This window comes from Globicephala melas, chromosome 6, assembly GCF_963455315.2.
Source record: "Globicephala melas chromosome 6, mGloMel1.2, whole genome shotgun sequence".
In the NCBI taxonomy this organism is placed as follows: domain Eukaryota; kingdom Metazoa; phylum Chordata; class Mammalia; order Artiodactyla; family Delphinidae; genus Globicephala; species Globicephala melas.
In genome coordinates, this window is record NC_083319.1 from 21,858,933 (window position 1) to 21,878,541 (window position 19,609).

The 19,609-nt window shown below is 40.2% G+C and overlaps 1 protein-coding gene across 2 annotated transcripts in view; it reads left to right on the forward strand.

The window, feature by feature from the left end:
* The window catches only part of SUSD1 (sushi domain containing 1), a 125,749-nt gene that overhangs the window by 18,109 nt on the left and 88,031 nt on the right, over positions 1-19,609 (forward strand). For both annotated transcript variants that reach the window (XM_030859006.2, XM_030859013.2), the window contains exons 4-5: positions 6,840-6,992; positions 7,633-7,812. In XM_030859006.2, the coding sequence (XP_030714866.1) occupies positions 6,840-6,992; positions 7,633-7,812 (333 nt within the window). The remainder of the gene's footprint in view (positions 1-6,839; positions 6,993-7,632; positions 7,813-19,609) is intronic.

The window sequence follows — 19,609 nt, forward strand, 5'->3', positions numbered from 1 at the left end:
CCCCCCAAATGCCAGAGGCCTTGACGAAGGCACCATTGTCACTCTTGGGGAGTGATGGGGCCGTGCCTGAGCTCCCCCTACAGGTTAACATCTCCCACCCTTTACTCTTGCCTCTTACTCGCTCAAGCCTCAGGATGTAGATAACCCAGGTTCTTTCCAAAGGCCCTGTTGAGTATAGTAAAATATATACACAGGATTCTTTTTTACTCTATTAATTTAAAGTTTTGGGAGGAGTAATAGGGACAGGAGCTGGGCTTAAGTTTACTTTTGAACAACTGTCTGTAAAGTAGGCTTTCCTAAGCAAACTATCAATATTAGCAAGATTGTGAAGGAGGTGCTTAGCCCTTTAAGTTCAGGCTCTTTGTTCATGGCCAGCGCATCTCTAAGCATGAATATGTTTTTTTTTTAAATATTTATTTATTTATTTTGGCTGCACCAGGTCTTAGTTGCACGGCACGTGGGATCTTTAGCTGGGCATGTGGGATCTAGTTCCCCAACCAGGGATCAAACCTGGGACGTTGGGAGCCCACTGTCTTACCCACTGGACCACCAGGGAAGTCCCCATGAATATGGTTTGAAAATGGTTTTCCACTTATTCAGCTACTGCTTTTGCAAAAGTTATGTGTCAAGAAAGGATGGAGCTGTTACCCTAGGATGAAGCTCTGGAACAGAGTCTGGGTGAATGGGTCATTTACTTCTTTTTTTTTAAATTGAAGTATAGTTGATTTACAATGTTGTGTTAGTTTCAAGTGTACAGCAAAGTGATTCAGTTATATATATAACTTTATATATATATATTATTTTCCCTTATAGGTTATTACAAAATATTGAGTATAGTTCTCTGTGCTACACAGTAAGTCCTTGCTGGTTATCTATTTTATATGCAGTAGTGTATATATGATAATCCCAAACTCCTAATTTATCCCTCCTCCCCACTTTCCGTAGTTTACTTCTGATTATGAGGATCCAAAATTGTTCTTGCCAAAAGGAGACAGAAGAATAAGTCAATATTTCCCCCCAGAGAAGAAATATAGCTTTATCTTGTCCATTTATTTTAAAAAATACTTATGTAGAAAAGTCAAGCAATTATGGACACATATAAAGGAGAAAGAAAAAAAGATTACCTAATATTAACCCAGAGTCAACAATTCTTTTTTTTTTTTTTTTTTGGCTGTGTTGCATCTTCATTGCTGTGCGCAGGCTTTCTCTACTTGTGGCGAGCGGGGGCTACTCTTTGTTTCAGTGCGCGGGCTTCTCATTGCGGTGGCTTCTCTTGTTGCAGAGCACGGGCTTTAGGCACGTTGGCTTCAGTAGTTGCAGCACGTGGGCTCAGTAGTTGTGGCTCGCGGGCTCTAGAGCACAGGCTCAGTAGTTGTGGTGCATGGGCTTTGTTGTTCCATGGCATGTGGGATCTTCCTGGACCAGGGATTGAACCTGTGTCCCCTGCATTGGCAGGCGGATTCTTAAGCACTGAACCACCAGGGAAGTCCCTGAATGGAATTTATTACATGGCTGTACCATGTTAGTTAACTCATTTTTTCCCTATTGTGATTGTTTTTCTGGTTTTTGCCATTATAAGTAATGCTCTAATGAACAGTTTTGTACTTACATCCTTACAAGTAATTAGCTCCTTGTTATAAATTCTGGAAAATAATTTCTATGTCAAAGGGATACCTACACATTTTACATTTTGATACATAGTGCCAGACTGTATTCCAGGAAGTTCATACCAATATTCTGTCTCACTAATCATTTCATGAAGGTCTTCATTTCTTCACATCCTTGCCAACACTGGATAATATCAATAAATGATATGAATTTAACAGTTCTGATTTTAAATGGGTGTTTGTGTTCCTCTAATGTGGCTTCTTAAGATGTAGGTTTCTGAGCTGAACTTGGCATTTGAGGAGGGAAGGTGGCCTCTGTCTTAGAGCATTTAGATCTAGTGCAACAAGCCATGTGGCCACTCCCCTGATTCCAGCCAAGAATCCTGTGACAGTGAGTGTATGCATGTGCACGCTCATTGCTCATGGTCAGGGTCAGGGTTATGAAGGAGTGGCTTGTGCTCCAGGAAGAACTGAGTCAGTAGAGAGGCAAGGTCCACTCACTTATTAGCTAACACGTATTGAGGACCAAAGGTCAGCCAGGCACTGTGCTAAGTGCTTTCCACATGTTTTATTTAATCTCTGCAAAAAGACCTACTATAATTAACTTCATTTTACAGAAGTGATTTGGAAAGGTCAAGGAACAGGTATTAGTACAAATAGTAAGTAGCAGAATCAGTTCTCAAACCTGGGTCTGTTTGATGTTCAAATCCATGAAAAGACTTTAAATATAGAACACTAGGGCCCTGGCACGAGGTCAGAGTGTCCTGCTCGGTTTTGCTACTTTCTACCAAGGAGTTGTTCTGGCTGTGGGTAAAATTAAATAATCCTATATATAGAATGGGGCATAGGGAATTTTCTCCCTTGATTAGTTAAGTATGTTAATAAGGTTGCTCAGAACATTTTTTCTTCACAAGCAAACATGTGGTAACCTTGGACACCCCATGGAATCTACCACTACGTGGAGAAGCTGTTCTGATGAATTTAACGTGTTTATCCAGCCAAGATTCTAGAAGTTTATTTACTTATTTTTAAAATTTATTTATTTATTTTATTTATTTTTGGCTGTGTCAGGTCTTAGTTGCGGCAGGCAGGATCTTTGTTGAGGCATTTGGGATCTTTCCTTGCAGTGCTCAGGCTTCTCTCTAGTTGCGGTGTGCAGGTTTTCTCCTCTCTAGTTGTGGCCCGCAGGTTCCATAGCGCGTGGGCTCTGTAGTTTGCAGGACACAGGCTCTCTCGTTGAGGCATATGAGCTCAGTAGTTGTGGCACGTGGGCTTAGTTGCCCCGTGGAACGTGGGATCCTAGTTCCCCGACCAGGGATCGAACCCTCGTCCTCTGCATTGGAAGGTGGATTCTTCACCACTGGACCGCCAGAGAAGTCCCTCTAGAAGTTTAGAAAAGGGCTGGTTTGTGAGCATTAGGACGTAGCAGGGGATTAAAAGTCAAAATCGTGTCATACTCATCTCAGTGATACAGGGTAGATACATCTAGACATCCTTAAGGCAATTGATATCTTTGACAATCTCTGTGGACAAGATAGAGAATTGTTGATTGGATGATGGTACAATTAGACTGTAAAGGGAGAAAGGGTGTGGCGTAGTGATTAAGAATAAGGTCCAAGAAGCCAGATGTCTGGCTTCTGATCCTGGCTTTTGCACTGCTTAGCCTGTGTGACTTCAGTCCAGTTAATCATTTTATCCTTCAGTTACTTCATCTATAAAATGGGGATAATAATAGCATCAATCACCCAGAGTTATTGTGAGGATTAAATAAGATGGAAAATAATCAGTAATAAATAATGAAGTGCTTAGAACCGTGCTTGGCATGTACAAGATGACATGCAGGAGTTATTGTTATTAACAATCATTATAATAATTATTGTTATTAGGCTATTGAATGATTGTGCACAAAGCAAACTGATTAATGCCTATAGTGACTCATACAGAGCTAATCAGTATCTAGAAACTCCAGGTCTTTTCCATACCACTGCATCTTTGCCTTATAATACTTGGAGCCCTTATTTTTAGCTGTCTACTGAAAAATTCATTTTTCCCACTCACTGTCTTTGAGGAGTCTGAGGCAGGGGGACAGGCTGGAATATGGCTTCTGTGTTAAAGGTATATACATAAACACATTTTACAAATTCCTCAGTGGAATAAAAAAATCTTGATAAGCTAAAATGATGGATCCAATCTAGGAACACGTTAGATCCTGCAGTGTTGAAATCATTTCTAAAGTTTGTACTAGATTGAGGTTGATTTTATTTTATATTACTTTTAAGAATCCTTTCTTAACAGTTACCCAAACCTCCATGATTCTGTTATCAACAATTGTGTGTTTTACTGGTTTCATTTCTTACCACTCTTTGTTGTGTTTTATGATGTCTTCCCCTTTCTTGACATTATTTATTCTGATGTTTTTCACTGGCTCGAGTATTTTCTCAAAATCTTTTTCAGAAAGGAAATGTCAGTAGTGTAGTTCTTGAGATCACTCATGTTCTAAAATGTCATTCCTTTGCTTAAATATAGCACGATGTTTTGCTCTCTTTTCCTTAGAACTCTATAAATATTTTTCCAGTGCTATCTAGCATTTAGTGTTTCAAACAAGAAGTCCTGGGTCAGACTGGTTCTCTTTTCCTCATAAATTACCATTCCTTTCTCTCAGGAGGTTTATAGATTTTTCTCTTATTCCATGAAATTCAGAATGACTCATTTTTCAACATTCATGCCTGTCACCTTAAAAGGCTATTTGGATTTGAATACATAAGCCAAGAGATTTTTCTCTTGATATTAATTCTTATACATTTACTCCATTCTCTTCTGTAATTCCTTTTAAATAGATATTGAATATTTTGGGTCTGTCCTCATACCATTTTTTTGTCCCATAGTTTCTATCTTATATAATTAAGATTTCTATGTGCTTTGGAGAATTCCTCAGGTTGAAATTTGTGAATTTATTTTCTAGCAGTGACCAACCTATTATTCAATGCCTCCACTGAGTTTTTATTTTTGGCATTCATATTTTGTTTTTAATTTCTAAGACTTCATTGTTTTCTCAGAACTTCCCCTCTTTTTCATTAATACAGTATCCTCTTAACCTTGTTTGGACTTCACAGTCTCTTCCTATGTCAAGAGTGTCTTGGTTATTTCTTACTGCATAACCCCACTCCTCCCACCCCCTACCACCCCAAATTTAGTGGTTTAAAACAACAATTTATCATTTGTCACAATTCCATGGCTGCGTGGTTTTGTAATGTGTAGACATAGTCAGCTGGTGGCTGGGCGAGGCTGTGCTGTGCTGGCAGGTGAAAGAAGGCCTCTCTCAGGTCTTCCCTGGCAGCCCAGTGGTTAAGACGCTGCGCTTCCACTGCAGGGGGCAAGGGTTCGATCCCTGGTCGGGTAATTAAGATCCAGCATGCCGCCCGGTACAGCCAAAAAAAGAAGGCCTCTCTCACACATGGCTCGGGCCTTGATGCTGGCTGTTCACCAGGCCACTTTAGCTCTCCTCCATGTGGCCTCTGTCTTCACATGGCATCTCATCTTTAGGGCCTCTCTCCCAAGCACGGATTTTCTTCAGCATGGACACTGGATTCTAAAAGAGGGAAAGAGGGGGACTTCCCTGATGGTCCAGTGGTTAAGACTTTGCCTTCCGATGCAGGGGGTGCAGGTTCAATCCCTGGTCAGGAAGCTAAGATCCCACATGCCTCAACGGCCGAAAAACCAAAACATAAAACAGAAGCGATATTGCAACAAATTCAATAAAGATTTTAAAAGTGGTCCACATAAAAAAAAAAAAAAAAAAATCTTAAAAATAAATAAATAAATGAGGGAAAGAGGAAGCTACCAGCCATCTTCTCAGGCTGGGTCCAGAGCAGGCACTGTATCACTTCTGCCGAGTTCTATTGGCTAAAGCAAGTCTCAAGACCAGCTCAAGGGGAGGGGAAATGGTTTGCATTCCTGATGGGAGGAGAAGCATGCAAGAAAGGAAGGAGAGGAATTGTTGACAGCTATCTCTGGAGCTGATCTCCCACAGAGTTCCCAAAGTTTGCTGCACTAAAGATGTAGGTTGATCAGAATTGGTAACTTGGGTCTCCTCCAGCAACTGAATGAATTACTGGTTCCCAGACGACAATCAGGAAGCGATGAGGTGTTCCTTGGTCCAAAACCAAAAAACAAACAAACCAATATAAAGAATGTAGTGAATTTTAATAAAATCACACTAAACAATTTAAAAGGATTCTGAGATTATATTCTTCCTTTTGGGGGGGGGTTGTTAAAATATTCTTTTTTTAAATGAAATCATAGTGCTAGTTTAAGGGAAAAAAAAGTCTTTACTGGCAAAATAGAATATTGGCCACCTTATATCAGTCCTTCCAAAATGACTGCTCTTTGAAATCCCAGAGTCTGGGAACAACCAGGCTTTCTTCAGTCACGATGCCCCCCTGTCCTCTGCCCCCCGATGGTTCTTGCAAATGTCCTGGAAAAAGTCCCCTTTTACTTAGTACTTTTCTTTCTCTAAATGAAATTGGTGTGTGTGTGGCTCTGATGGAGTTTCCAAAGTTTTAAATTTTGTTCACTAAGCCAGCTCTGGGGGGAAAAGACTGCTAACTGGCAGAGAGATTTCTTTTTCAGCCTCTGAATTATTGTGTGGTTTTTACTCCTGGACCTGCTACCACCGGCAATCTTCAGTCAAGGGGAAAAGTCGGCTAAGGAGCATGTCTTTTCCTTCTTGAAGGCTGTTTTAAGCCCTTCTAATCTTGGTAAAATTAGCGAGACCCTCCTGAGTTATCTTCTTTACTTCTTGCTGCGTCGTCCTATGCTCATGAGCTGGAAAGCAATTTTCACTCTGGTCTAAATCGTTTTGTATCAGGAGTTCTGCTTCAGATATTTTAGTACGAGATTGAGGCTATCCTTATTTTATAGTAATTGAGTTTTTTTAGCATACTTTTTTGGGTTCACTTTCTTGGGTTATTTGTTTTGTTGATACTTGTTGGTTTTTATAAATTTTCAGAACACACTGACATATTTATTGAGCACCTCTTTGTGCCTACGATGTGTAGGATACAGGAGAAGAACTCTTAAGGAGTAAAATAAAATTCATGATACAATTACAAGCGAATGCATTCACTTATAAGTGTAGATTGGGAATGTGAGAAGTGGCTGTCACAATGTCCCCCCACTTTTTTTCTTTTTTCTGTTTTTCTGTCCCTTCTTATATTTGGGATGGGTCTCAAGACATAGATGAGTGTGAGGTTTCCGGCCGGTGCAGGCATGGAGGACGGTGCGTGAACACTCGTGGGAGCTTTGAATGCTACTGTATGGATGGATACTTGCCAAAGGGTGGGCCTGAGCCTTTCCATCCAACCAGAGATGCCACGTCGTGCACAGGTGGGTTTCTGTCAAAGAATGCAGCATCCGAAGGTGAGAGTCTGTTGGTGGTGACTTTCTCCTGCTCTGAGCCTATGTCTGTGGGTCTGTGTTGGGGATGTGTGTTGGATCTGTTCCTTTGTAACCTATGAAATAAAATAACAGTCAAGATAGAAGGGGCTATATTAAAAAAGCTAAAATTAGTATGCTTCGGGGATTTTGAGTTGTTAATAGATATTCAGATGTTAACCATTATGTTAGATAGTAAACAGAGCTGATCTGATAAGAGCCACCATCTCAAAAGTGACCAGGGAAGTTATAAAAGCCTATATATCTTAAGGTATTGTGCAATTCACATGTTTTACTTTGCTGGGCTAGGCTTCTCCTCTTTAGTTAGTATCAATTAGTGAGGGTTGATTGCCAAATCCATTCAGTTTTGTGCATGTATAAATGCTATTACCTGTGGAAGGCCAGAAGAATGAATAGAGACACTCACTGGAAACATGCCCAGAAGTCATGTGGAAATGAACCAGCCTATTTAAAATATGGCTCAGGTGTGTATAGGTGAGGGGAGAGGGCATGAGGTAGAGGTGGAGAGAGATTATGAATTTTGAAAATTCGCATTCATATAGCAATGAGTTTGACGTTAATTTGTTTTCAGAAATAGACTGTGGCACCCCTCCTGAGGTCCCAGATGGCTATATCATAGGAAATTATACCTCTAGGCTTGGCAGCCAGATTCGTTATGCTTGCAAAGAAGGATTCTTCAGTGGCCCAGAAGATACAGTTTCAAGCTGCACAGCCTTGGGCACATGGGAATCCCCAAAATTAAATTGCCAAGGTGAGTTTTCCAAAGGTCCAGCTTCCCAGCTTATACCATCTTGAGATTGTTTTCATATTTCTCTCTAAATCTCTCTTCGGGGTACTGAATGAATTAAATAAATCCAGTAAATTCCTATTGTTTCTAATAAGTTTTCAGTTGATTCTCTTGATATTTATAGGAATAATATTTTATCATCTGCAAATAATGATAATTCCATGTTTTGTTTTTCTATGTTTATAAAAGTTATATTTTTCTCTTGACTGACCACTTAGCTTGTGTTTTCAGAACAAAAAATTAAGTAGTAGTATTAACTTTGAATATTCTTTTCTTATTCCTGACTTTCATGGGAGTGTTTCATTATTCATTCATGATCTTGGCTTTTTGATGTTACATACATCTATTTATAGTCTTATGTACACGGAGAGAGTGCTGTGAGCCAAGTGCTGTTCTAAGCATATATATATATATATAGACTCATTCAATTACAATATCCCTATGAGTGTGTGCTATTGTTATCACATTTTACAGATGGGAAAACTGAGGCATGGAGAAGTTAAATAATTTGTTTGAGGTTATCCAACTAGTAATAGAGCTGAAATTTGAACTTAGAATTCTAGTTTCTGAGATTGTGTGCTTAATCACTCTGGTATACTGCTTCCACTTTTGTGATGATGTTGGCTTTTGGTTTGTTTCTACTTTTGGCTTTCTCTCTCTTCGTCAGTTCACCAGTTTTTGACTATATGTACATAATATTGAGGAAGACTTCATCTATTCCCATTTTATTGGGATTTAAAAAAAAATCAGAAATGAGTTGTTTTATCACGTCTTTTAGGCATGTATTAAGGTGATCATATATATTTTTTCTCCTTTTAACCAGTTATATGCTGACTTATATTTCCTGATCAATACTAGTTGCTGGAATGGATTCTTCTGGGTCTTTGGTGTTTTTTTTCTTTTAATCAGCATTATATTTGCTAAATTTTACTTAGAAGTCTTGCATTGATATTCATAAGTCAGATTGGTCTATTTTCCTTTTCTATGCCATCTTTGTTGGTTTGGGTATTAATGTTATTCTAAATTTTGAGGAAAGAATGTAAAAACATTTCCTTCTTTCTCTATTCTCTGGAATACTATAAATAGGATTTTTAAAGATTTCACCTAGAAAACCATCTGGATGTGGCACTTAGGGAGAGGCAGTCCTTGGGATAGTTAAAAAAATTAATACTTACTGGTCCTGTTTAAGTTTCCTATTCTTGTTGATATCCATTTTGGTAATTTACATATTCTAAGAAAAATCATCTATTTCAAGTTTATTTTCAAATTTATTTGTAGAGAGAAGTGTAAGGCACTCACGTTTTTGATTTTCTGTAGTTATTTTATAATAGTGAAATATTGGAAACAATTTCAAATGTCTGTTGATAAGGAAATTGGTTAGATAAATCATAGCATGTACATAAAGTGGATATTTTGTAGCCAATAAAAATTACGTTGGGAAGAATCTTTATTGACATAGGTAAGTATTAACAGTATACTACTGAGTTACAAACTGTATGAATAACATGGCCTTAACTTTGAAAAATGTACATGTAAATGTACATGAAAATGTTTCATATGTACATGTATGTTTATGAAAAAGTTTAGAAAGCTATATATCAAAACATTAACCATGGTAGTTTCCACTGGGAGGGATCCTGGATGATTTTTTTTTAATATAAATTTATTTATTTGTTTTTTACTTTTGGCTGCATTGGGCCTTCGTTGCTGTGCGTGGGCTTTCTCTAGTTGCGGCGTGCGGTGGCTTCTCTTGTTGCAGAGCACGGGCTCTAGGCGCTCAGGCTTCAGTAGTTGTGGCACGCGGGCTCAGCAGTTGTAGCTCGAGGGCTCTAGAGCGCAGAGTCAGTAGTTGTGGCACACGGGCCCAGTTGCTCTGCAGCATGTGGGAATCTTCCCGGACCAGGGCTCGAACCCGTGTCCCCTGCATTGGCAGGCGGATTCTTAACCACTGCGCCACCAGGGAAGTCCTGGATGATTTTTATATTTTATATATTTCCTGTATTGAAGGAATTTTTTTTAATGCATTAGAAAAAGTAACAAAGTTGTTTCCATTTTGGAAAAAAGAAAATATAAAAGTTTTCAGTGAATTTATTGCGTAGCTAAGCAACCTCAGTGATGCACTTGGCTAAGTTAATCCTTTTGATATTGATTTGCAATTCAGGCTCTAAACACATTCTGATAATTATCATCCTGCGGGTTAAGAAATTCTAAACGTACAATTGAGTTCTAACATTATCTTTCCATGGATCAATTAAAATACAGAACTTAGATTAAAATGTGCCATAATGTATATCAAAGAACCCCCTAGAGATTTATATAAGAAACTCCATATAAGACCATTTGTATTACTTTGAAAATCAGTAGTCATCCGGATTATTGTACTGAGAATGTTAGAGGAGAAGGCTTGTTCCATTTCCCAAAGAACTGTCATTTAGCAGATCTTCACTTCTTTTTTCCCTCCTGTAATAACTGTTCCCTTTGCCTGCTGACACCCTCCCCCCTCTTCCTCCCCCGTTTCACCATATGGCCACCGGCTTCTCCTGGCTGTGCCTGCTTCTCTCTAAACACACCCCTCTTATTTATCCCTCATTCTTCTTTGGGGCTCCAGAATCTGGGCTATGTGCCAGCCGGCACTGTATTTTTAGCTCAGCGTTATGAAGCCACAGGAATTGGGAATTCCACTAAAAACACTAGCAAACTGTGAACTTGGATGCTGAGAAGCAGGTACTTTTGAAAGGAGCAGCCGTGCATTCCAGACGGCAGCGTGTCTGCCGTGACGTGACGTCGGATAACGGACTTCCCCATTAGAGAAGACACAGCTGGCGGCTCCTGTTGTTTGCCTTTTCCCAATTACCGTGTCCCTGGAGGCTCTGCTGCTGCCTTGGGGGTGGGGGGTGGGGCACTGTGACACAAGTTCCGCACCTGAGCAGGCCTCAGAAGTGCATGTTGGAAGTGAGGATGAAATCTTCCAAAATGGGTAGGAATTTGTGGAAACATCCATCACACATTTCCATGCGCTCTCTGGAAAGGACACCATCTCTAGCTTGCATTTCCTATTATTTTGCTATTATTATTACTTTCTTAAACATTTTTCTGCTGAACATTTTATTTTTCTAATTTATTTATTTTTGGCTGTGTTGGGTCCTCGTTGCTGTGAGCGGGCTTTCTCTTGTTGCGGAGCGCAGTCTCTAGGTGCGCGGGCTTCGGTAGTTGCGGCACACGGGCTCAGTAGTTGTGGCTCGTGGGCTCTACAGCGCAGCCTCAGTAGTTGTGGCACATGGGCTTAGCTGCTCCGCGGAATCTTCCCGGACCAGGGATCAAACCTGTGTCCCCTGCATTGGCAGGATTCTTAACTACTGCGCCACCAGGGAAGTCCCTTATTATTATTATTTTTTTTGATTTTCAGAGAAGGTGCCAGTTGTAAGTGACAGCTTAAAGAATTTGACTTTTTATAATTCAACCAAGCCAGGAGCAAGGTGAGGGAATCACTTTAACTGTGTTATCATTAGCAACAAATCCAGAGTCCAGCATACTTGATAGATCCTGTGACTAGGTAAGTCTGGAGTCTGGGAGCAGAGTAAAGACAGGTACACCACGAACTATTCTGTAAGGGTGAACTCCTAAGTATCATGTGAGAAGAATGGGTAAAGACTAAGAGAGTTCAGGTGGGGGGATTGGGTGGTTCATGGAAGGGGTGGCATTTGTGTTCTTCCCTTTGGTAGTTTGCCTCTCATGGAAGGGTCCAGTGATGAGTGGTTTGCAGTGTAAGCAGACCAGTTGAGGGTTCCGGGACTATCTGTCTTCCAGATTTTCTTCCCATCCTTTTTGGGACCTTATCTTCCTTTCGGGCTGGGAATTCTCACCAGCAATGTGTCTGGTACTGAACAGTCCCTTTAAGAATCCGCTTCCAAGCTTACTACTTCTTCTTAAAACCTTTCTAAAAACAGTGAAATGACCACTGCACTGAGAATAAAATCCAAACTCCTAACCATGGATTTTGAAGCCAACAGGGGTTTGTCTTTTTTGGCTTTTATACAGGTTACGTCTCCCATCATTCTCTCCCAACCAGTATGTCAATCTCTTATCAGCTTCAGGGCCTTTTCTCTCTACTTGAAATAATTGCCAACCTGTTTTAAAAATTGTTATTGTGGTAAAATACACATAATATAAAGTTTACCATTTTAACCATGTTTAAGTGTATAATTCCACGGTATTAAGTGCATTCACAATGTTGTGCAATTAACACTGCTGTCCATTTCCAGAACATTTTCATCATCTCAGAACAGAAACTCTGTACCCATTAAACAAGAACTCCCCATTCCCTCCTCCCTCTAGCCCCTGGTAACCTACTTTCTGTCTCTGTGAATTTGTATTGTAGGTACCTCATATATGTGGACTCATACAATACTTGTCTTTTTTATATCTGGCTTATTTGACTGCGCATAATATTTTCAAGGTTCATCCATGTTATAGCATGTATCAGAACTTCATTCCTTTCTTTCCTTTCAGTTGTATTGAGATATAATTGACACACAGCACTGTATAAGTTTAAGGTGTGCAGCATAATGATTTGACTCACATACGTCATGAAATGATTATCACAATGAGTTTAGTGAGCATTCATCATCTCATATAGATACAACATTAAAGAAATAAAAAAGTGATATTTTTTTCCTTGTGATGAGAACTCTTAGGAATTACTCTCAACAGTATTCATATGTCATGTTGTACATTTCATCCCTAGTACTCATTTATCTTATGAGTGGGAGTTTGTACCTTTTGAAGAATATCATTCCTTTTTCAGGCTGAATAATTTTCTACTGTATGTGTATACCACGTTTTATTTATTCATTCATCTGTTGAGGGAGGCTACCTGCTTTCTGCACAGGAAGTTCCTTCTCATCTTTCAAGTTTCAGCTGAAATGTCGTCTCTGACATTCTCTTGCTTAGTACCCAACACGTAAGTATATTATTTATCATTATTTTCATAGTTTTTATCAGTCTGCCCTACTGGGCTGTAAATCTGGGAGCTCAGTGACCATGTAGTCTTCTTCAGTATCATCTCTTCAGCACCTGGCACAGTGCCTGGCATACCTAAGGCCTGTAGAAGCACCGTGAATCACCCCCAAAAGGTGGCCCAGATGATGGCAGGCATAGTGGAATTGGCTTCCAGACTGCATGCCAGCTTGTCCTGTGGCTGAGCCTTGCTGAAACCCTGGCACATGGGCTTCAGTAGTTGTGGCTCGTGGGCTTTAGAGCGCAGGCTCAGTAGTTGTGGCGCACGGGCTTAGTTGCTCCACGGCATGTGGGATCTTCCCAGACCAGGGATCGAACCCGTGTCTCCTGCATCGGCAGGCAGATTCTTAACCACTGCGCCACCAGGAAAGTCCTGTTTATTGGTTTTTGATTCAAATGTTCTGTTTACAGCTAGAACATTAAAATGAAGAGTTTTAATGTTATTTTTTTTAAAAAAGAAAGATTCCTATGCAGCTCAAAGCATCAAAAACCATTTCACCTCTATGAATGGAAGATCTTTTTAAGAGACATGCTGATAAACCCGTGTTTTTTTTCTTCCAGCACTCACGCTTTTACCTACCCTATCACCTCCTCTGCAGTTTCTGAAGTGTTCAGATTCTAGCTGTTTCCATATTAGACACTATTTGTTGACAGTAAGTGTTTTAATGTGAAACGGAAAATTTTCTTTTTCCTCCAAATGATCTATGAATACGATCTGAAGGAAATGTATTATTAGTTGAGGTTAAAGTTCATGGGAAACTTTAGAATAAAAACTCCATCAAAAAGTAATTTTTTTCTTTCTACTATCTTAAGGGCAAGTACACTTTTTGTTACTAAAGGGCTTAGTTACAGCCGTTAATAAGCTATCGACACTTTTGGGAATGTGCTTCAGGGAATGCTATAACCCTCCCATTTCCTTTTGATGACTGTGATAACATTGTCTAAATTCAAGTAGCCACATATTGTGATGTTAGATTCCAACGCCCAACATCAGTTATGTACGTAATTTAATGCCCAAGTGATCCTGGATTGAGGGTCTAACTAAATTTGGCCAAACTCAGAACATGCCATAAAGTGCATGAAACTTTGTCGTAAGGTTACGCTTTCAGACTTATTCCTTAGGCCATATTTCTTACATATAAACTTCACCAAAATTAATGTTCCTAATGATATTAATAACTCACATGACTGCAGGGGATATTCTAAGGATATAGAATATAGACACAGCCCACAAAGAGCTTACTGTTAAGAGGGGAAGAGAACATTTTTATAAATGAAGAAAGTATAGGTATAAATGCTGAATTATCCGACCTAGAACATGAATGTAGTGTAGACTCTGGTTTCATCCGCCTAGACTGTTTGGGGCCTTACCACCTACCATGTTGCACTAAATTCCAGGTGTTACATAAACCTTCTGATCTTATCCTAAGGCACAATAGAGACTTCTTCCTATTATTGTTGGGTAAAGATGAACGCTGGCTTTAATGTGATTTTCTTCCATTTTCGTACTTGTAGCTGCCCTTTTACTGGAGTTTTTCATCTAGTAGTTTATTTTTCTGGGAAGATCTTTTTCTTTCCCCCCCCCTTTGGTCAATATCAATAAGTGGAATAGGTCAATCATTTATTCCCCCAGCATTTGGCAAAATGTCTGCCTCAATTTATAGACGTTATTGGTCATTCTTTTTTCTTTCTCAGCTTGGTATTTTTTGGTCTCTAAAACAGTCTTCGATGAAGCCTTATTTTACTCTGTTGTTTCTGTCATCACTCACATGATTGTGCTGGCGTGTATCATAAATAGCAGTCATTGGTGGTGCAGTCAGTTGTTGATTAGATGCCATGAATTGCCTACACCTTTCATCAAACAGATTTCCTTCTGGAATATTTTCTTGGGTAGAATTTTAAAGCTAGCAGTGAGGATAAACATTTTTACCTTCAAGATATGAAACAGAGTTACAATATCAATGTCGTCCTTGAAACTGGCACAACACATTTTCCCCCAGGGAGACAGACCTATTTTGAAGTTGATTATTTGAATAAAATCACAGATAATAGGATACTAAGGAAAAATTCCCGGCCATGTTCATAATTAGTTGACTGTATTCCTGATGCAGATCCAAACGTTGTTCCTAATGTAATTAGCCAGAGAAACGTGTGCTTTAATGAACACCCCTATGCATATGCAATACAAAATTTGTGATGCTTATTTTTTTTTCTTTCCTTTGGATGTTAACTGTTTTTAAATGGCTTCTTTCCTTGTGATAATGATATTTTTACTACCTATTGCAGTATCTGTTGGATTGATTTTTGAATATGTCTTAATAGGGATCACCTGCTTTCTTGGGTACCATTTGGTCTGAGTAGAAGTGGCAGTGGCTGCCATCTCTCTTAAGCATGGTGGGAATATTAGTGATGGGCTTATGTTCCAGGCAAGACCTGGGCCAGACCCCCATGTCATAGGGTTAAACATCATTACCAAGAAGGCTTCAGGGCAAATACAGTGGCAGAGGAATTCCATTTCCAGCAGCTCTCTTCTCTGGGAAAGTTCTTGGAGACAAGATTGGGGCAGAGGGAGTTGTCATAGAACCCTTCCAGACTGATTTAAATGCTTTTTCATGCAACCTTTTCTTCTGAGGTTTTAGTTAAACTATAAGGTCAGTCCCAGTCAGAGCCTAGAGTGGACCCCTTTCAGTGTGAAGCTGCCCAGATATAATGGACCTGGACTTTGGGGTCACAAAAACCATGGTTTGAATACTGGCTCTGCCTTTTGTTTTTTTTGTGTTTTTTTGGCTGCATTGGGTCTTCGTTGCTGCGCACAGGCTTTCTCTTGTTGTGGCGAGAAGGGGCTACTCTTTGTTGCGGTGCGCAGGCTTCTCACTGTGGTGGCTTGTCTGTTGCAGAGCACAGGCTCTAGGTGTGCGGGCTTCAGTAGTTGTGGCACGTGGGCTCAGTAGTTGTGACTTGCAGGCTCTAGAGCGCAGGCTCAGTAGTTGTGGCAGACGGGCTTATTTGCTCTGCGGCATGTGGGATCTTCCTGCACCAGGGCTCAAACCTGTGTCCCCTGCATTGCCAGGCGGATTCCTAACCACTGTGCCACCAGGGAAGTTCTGTGGCTCTGTCTTTTAGTAGTGGTGTAATTTTTGAATGTGACAGACTCTTAGGACCTCCATTTTTGTATCTATAAACCACATGAGAAAAACCCATCTACCTTGCAGTAGGGTTTTCTGTGAGAAATAAATAAGATAGTGTATATCTAATAGACTACCTTGTGTTTAATAGGATTTTGATGCCTGCTATTATGATTAAAATTATTGCAGTTTAAACAGTTTTCCCAGAATTCACTGGTACAAGACTGATACGTATTAGTTTTTGTGGGTCTTTTTCTCAGCTTTCATCTACTTGGTGTCTGGTAGCTATGTTACCTCTTTTGGATACAAAATATAGAGGTAATGTGTTCCTGTCTTGTTATATATACTTACAATTTACTGATGTGTGTTTCCTTCCTCAGGGGTTGCGATCATATCGAAGTAACATATATTGCATCTTGAACAATGATAAAGTAGTAGCAAGCTAGCAGTGAACAACTGTTTATTATTTACTATGTAAAAAATACTATCGTAAGTAGGCATTGTGGGGAAGCAAGGGATTATAAGATAAAGATTCTGCCCTTTAGGAACTGTCCATATATTTGGGAAGACATAGTCATTAAAACAAACCCACAAAATCCTCAAGGAGGAAATAAAGGTCAAATGAATAGGATAGGTAAGTATTTTGATTCTACTTCTTCTCTCACTCTCACATCCAGTCTATCACCAAGAACCTTGTTCTGCTTCCAGGATGCATCTCGAATCCATCCTCTTCTTTCCGTCTCCGCCATCACCTCTCAAGTGCATCCAAGACCTCATCTCTCTTTCTGTTGGGCTACTGCGGTAGACACTAACCAACCTCTCCTTTTACTCCTGTTCTCCCATCCCTTATCTACCCAACAGTCAAAATGGTCTTTTAAAAATCTAAGTCAGATTATTTCATTCCCTCGCTTAAAATCCTCCAATGGCATTCCACTGCTTTTAAATAAAACCCAGGCTCTTTCCTAAGGCTTACAAGGCCCTCTGTGACCTGGCTCTGCTCTTCTCTGCACCTTCATCTCATGCCACTCTCCCTCTTGCTAACTGTGCTCCAGCCAACAGGTTGCATTTCCCTCTCTGGAGCACATCAAGAGCTTTCTCGCCTCAGGGTCTTTGCATTGGCTATTTCATTTGACTGAAATATTCTTCCTCTGGTTCTGGACATGACTGGTTCATTCTCATCCTTCAGGTCCTAACTCTGATGTTACCTCCTCAGAGAGCTCAAACCGTTCCTGACCACTCTATTTAAAAAGTCTTTCCTATCCTATCATGTTATCTTTCCTCCTACATAACATTTACTACAATCTACAATTACCTTGTTGATTTATTTTTTTTGTCTAATTATTCTCCCCCTAAGTTCTGCGAGGGTAGTGATATTTTCCATTTTGTTCTCTGCTATAGTGACTAGCATAGTGTCCGGCATGTACTAGGTGCTCAGTAAATATATGAATAAATGAACAAATGAACATAGGCCATGAAAGTTCAGAGGAAAAAGGAATCCCTCTATTATTCATGGAGCCGATTCATCACTGGGAAGAATTTTGCTAGGTCTCAGGGAGATAGAGTGTACCTCGAGGAGAGAGAGAGGATGAGCAAGGTGGAAGGGGGTAGAAAGGGGGCATATACTGTAGGTTTTCAGAGATGGAGCTGCTCTTGAGAGGCAGTGGGTGTAGGAGAAGGAGTCTGAAGGATGTGGATTCTGCTCCTAGCCATCACATGACTACCTATGTGACTTTGGATGTTTTATTTAACCGTGTTGAGCCATTTTACCTGTAAAATGGGGGAAATAATCTCTACCATGGAGGGTTACAGTAAGAAGTAATGATATATACTTGGGGCCCTATCGGGATGCATATGACACTAAATGGTAGCTATTCATACCAATGTTTAATTTAGATTCTCAGCTGCGGGTGTGCATACAAATCAAATTTGCACCTTTGTAGAAATGTGGATGCCAAGAACCCAACTCAGTACTACTCATTCAGAAGAGTTGTCTCTGGGTGAGGGTGGGGATGTGTGTGTGAGACTCCAGCATGGGTGATTGGTTCAAAAGCTCCCCAGGTGATTCAGATTGTATAGCTATTGTTTAGAACCATGTGTTTAATCCAAGCCACGCCGGAATCCTCTCTAAATATCTCCTGCCAAGGGACTGTCCAACTCGAATAGCTCTGTGATGGGAACTCACAGAGTTGGGTCCAGATTGCCTGCCACTGGACATCTACCTGAGTCCCTAGAGGACAGGCTATTGATTTCTTATCTACCCCCAAGTTACTATTAATTTAAAAACATCTTGGGACTTCCCTGGTGGTGCAGTGGTTAAGAATCCGCCTGCCAATGCAGGGGACACGGGTTCGATCCCTGGTCCCTGAAGATCCCACATGCTGGGGTGCAACTAAGCCCGTGCGCCCCAACTACTGAGCCTGCGCTCTAGAGCCTGCTCACCGCAACTAGAGAAAGCCTGCGTGCAGCAACGAAGACCCAACACAGCCAAAAAAAAATCTTGTCGTCCCAGCTAAAGCCACCATGCCTTCCATTATTCTTGGTGATGTCCAATATAGGAGCCAATTTAGTTATCTTCTGTACTCTTATTCCTTTAGTATCTATGCTTCTCCTCTAATCCGACTATCTGTCACCAGGTTCCCTCCCATATCTCTCCAATATGCTGTTTAGAATTCCAGCTTCAAGGTCAATAGACCTGCATAAACCTATACCCTCAATCTATTCACTGATGATCCCTCTAATTTCCTGCTGTAACTGAACCCTGGCTTAAACTAGATGTTTTTGATGTCAACAATCACTGGGCAGTCTTAGGAAACATTAACCACCTGTTCGGTTGGTTGCTCATGTACACACAAATATACTCATGTCTTGGAATGTTTTGGGCCAGTAAACATGTCTAAAGGTTTGATGTTGGGAAAACATTCTGAGGGCCAAGGGGTATTGTCTTGTGTCTGGTCAACATGTATGAGAAGGGAACAAATTCCTATGAGCAAACATGGGACTTGAGAGATAGATAGGGTTGGAGGATTTATTTAATGACCACCCCATTCTGGTCCCATAACTGCTCAGGATTTGCATCTGCACTGACCAGAGCCTAACTCTTTTTTGAAAAATCTCAGAGCCAAGTGACTGGTCAGGTGGGTTGAGCTGTTATATTGAGAGTCTTATGATAACTCCAGTGATGACAGATGAAACCCTGCTCCAAGAGGCCTCCCTCAGGGAAGTAACTCTGGGGTTCTAGAACAGACCAGACATCCATAAGGGGTTGGAGAAGAGTACAATTACAGTAAATCTACCAATTCTGTATCAGAAGCTCATTTAAGAGAAGCCACATATTTCTAATGCCATGAATGGTTAATGGGGAGTTGGGAACAGATCATAACATTTTCTCTGTTTTTGTATGCTTTATCTCCATAAATGGACTCATGGTTTAAAAGTCTGGATATCAAGAGTGCTTAATTTTCTTGGCTTTCTGCAGATGGGGGAGAAAACTAAAAATCAGAATGAAGGCCAAAAGTTATGTATTTTTCTTTCTGGATTTAGGTATAACTGGATTACATTTGCAATTATTATGACTACGTTACTTTATATTTATTACGTTTTCTTGAATAAAATCGTGTCTA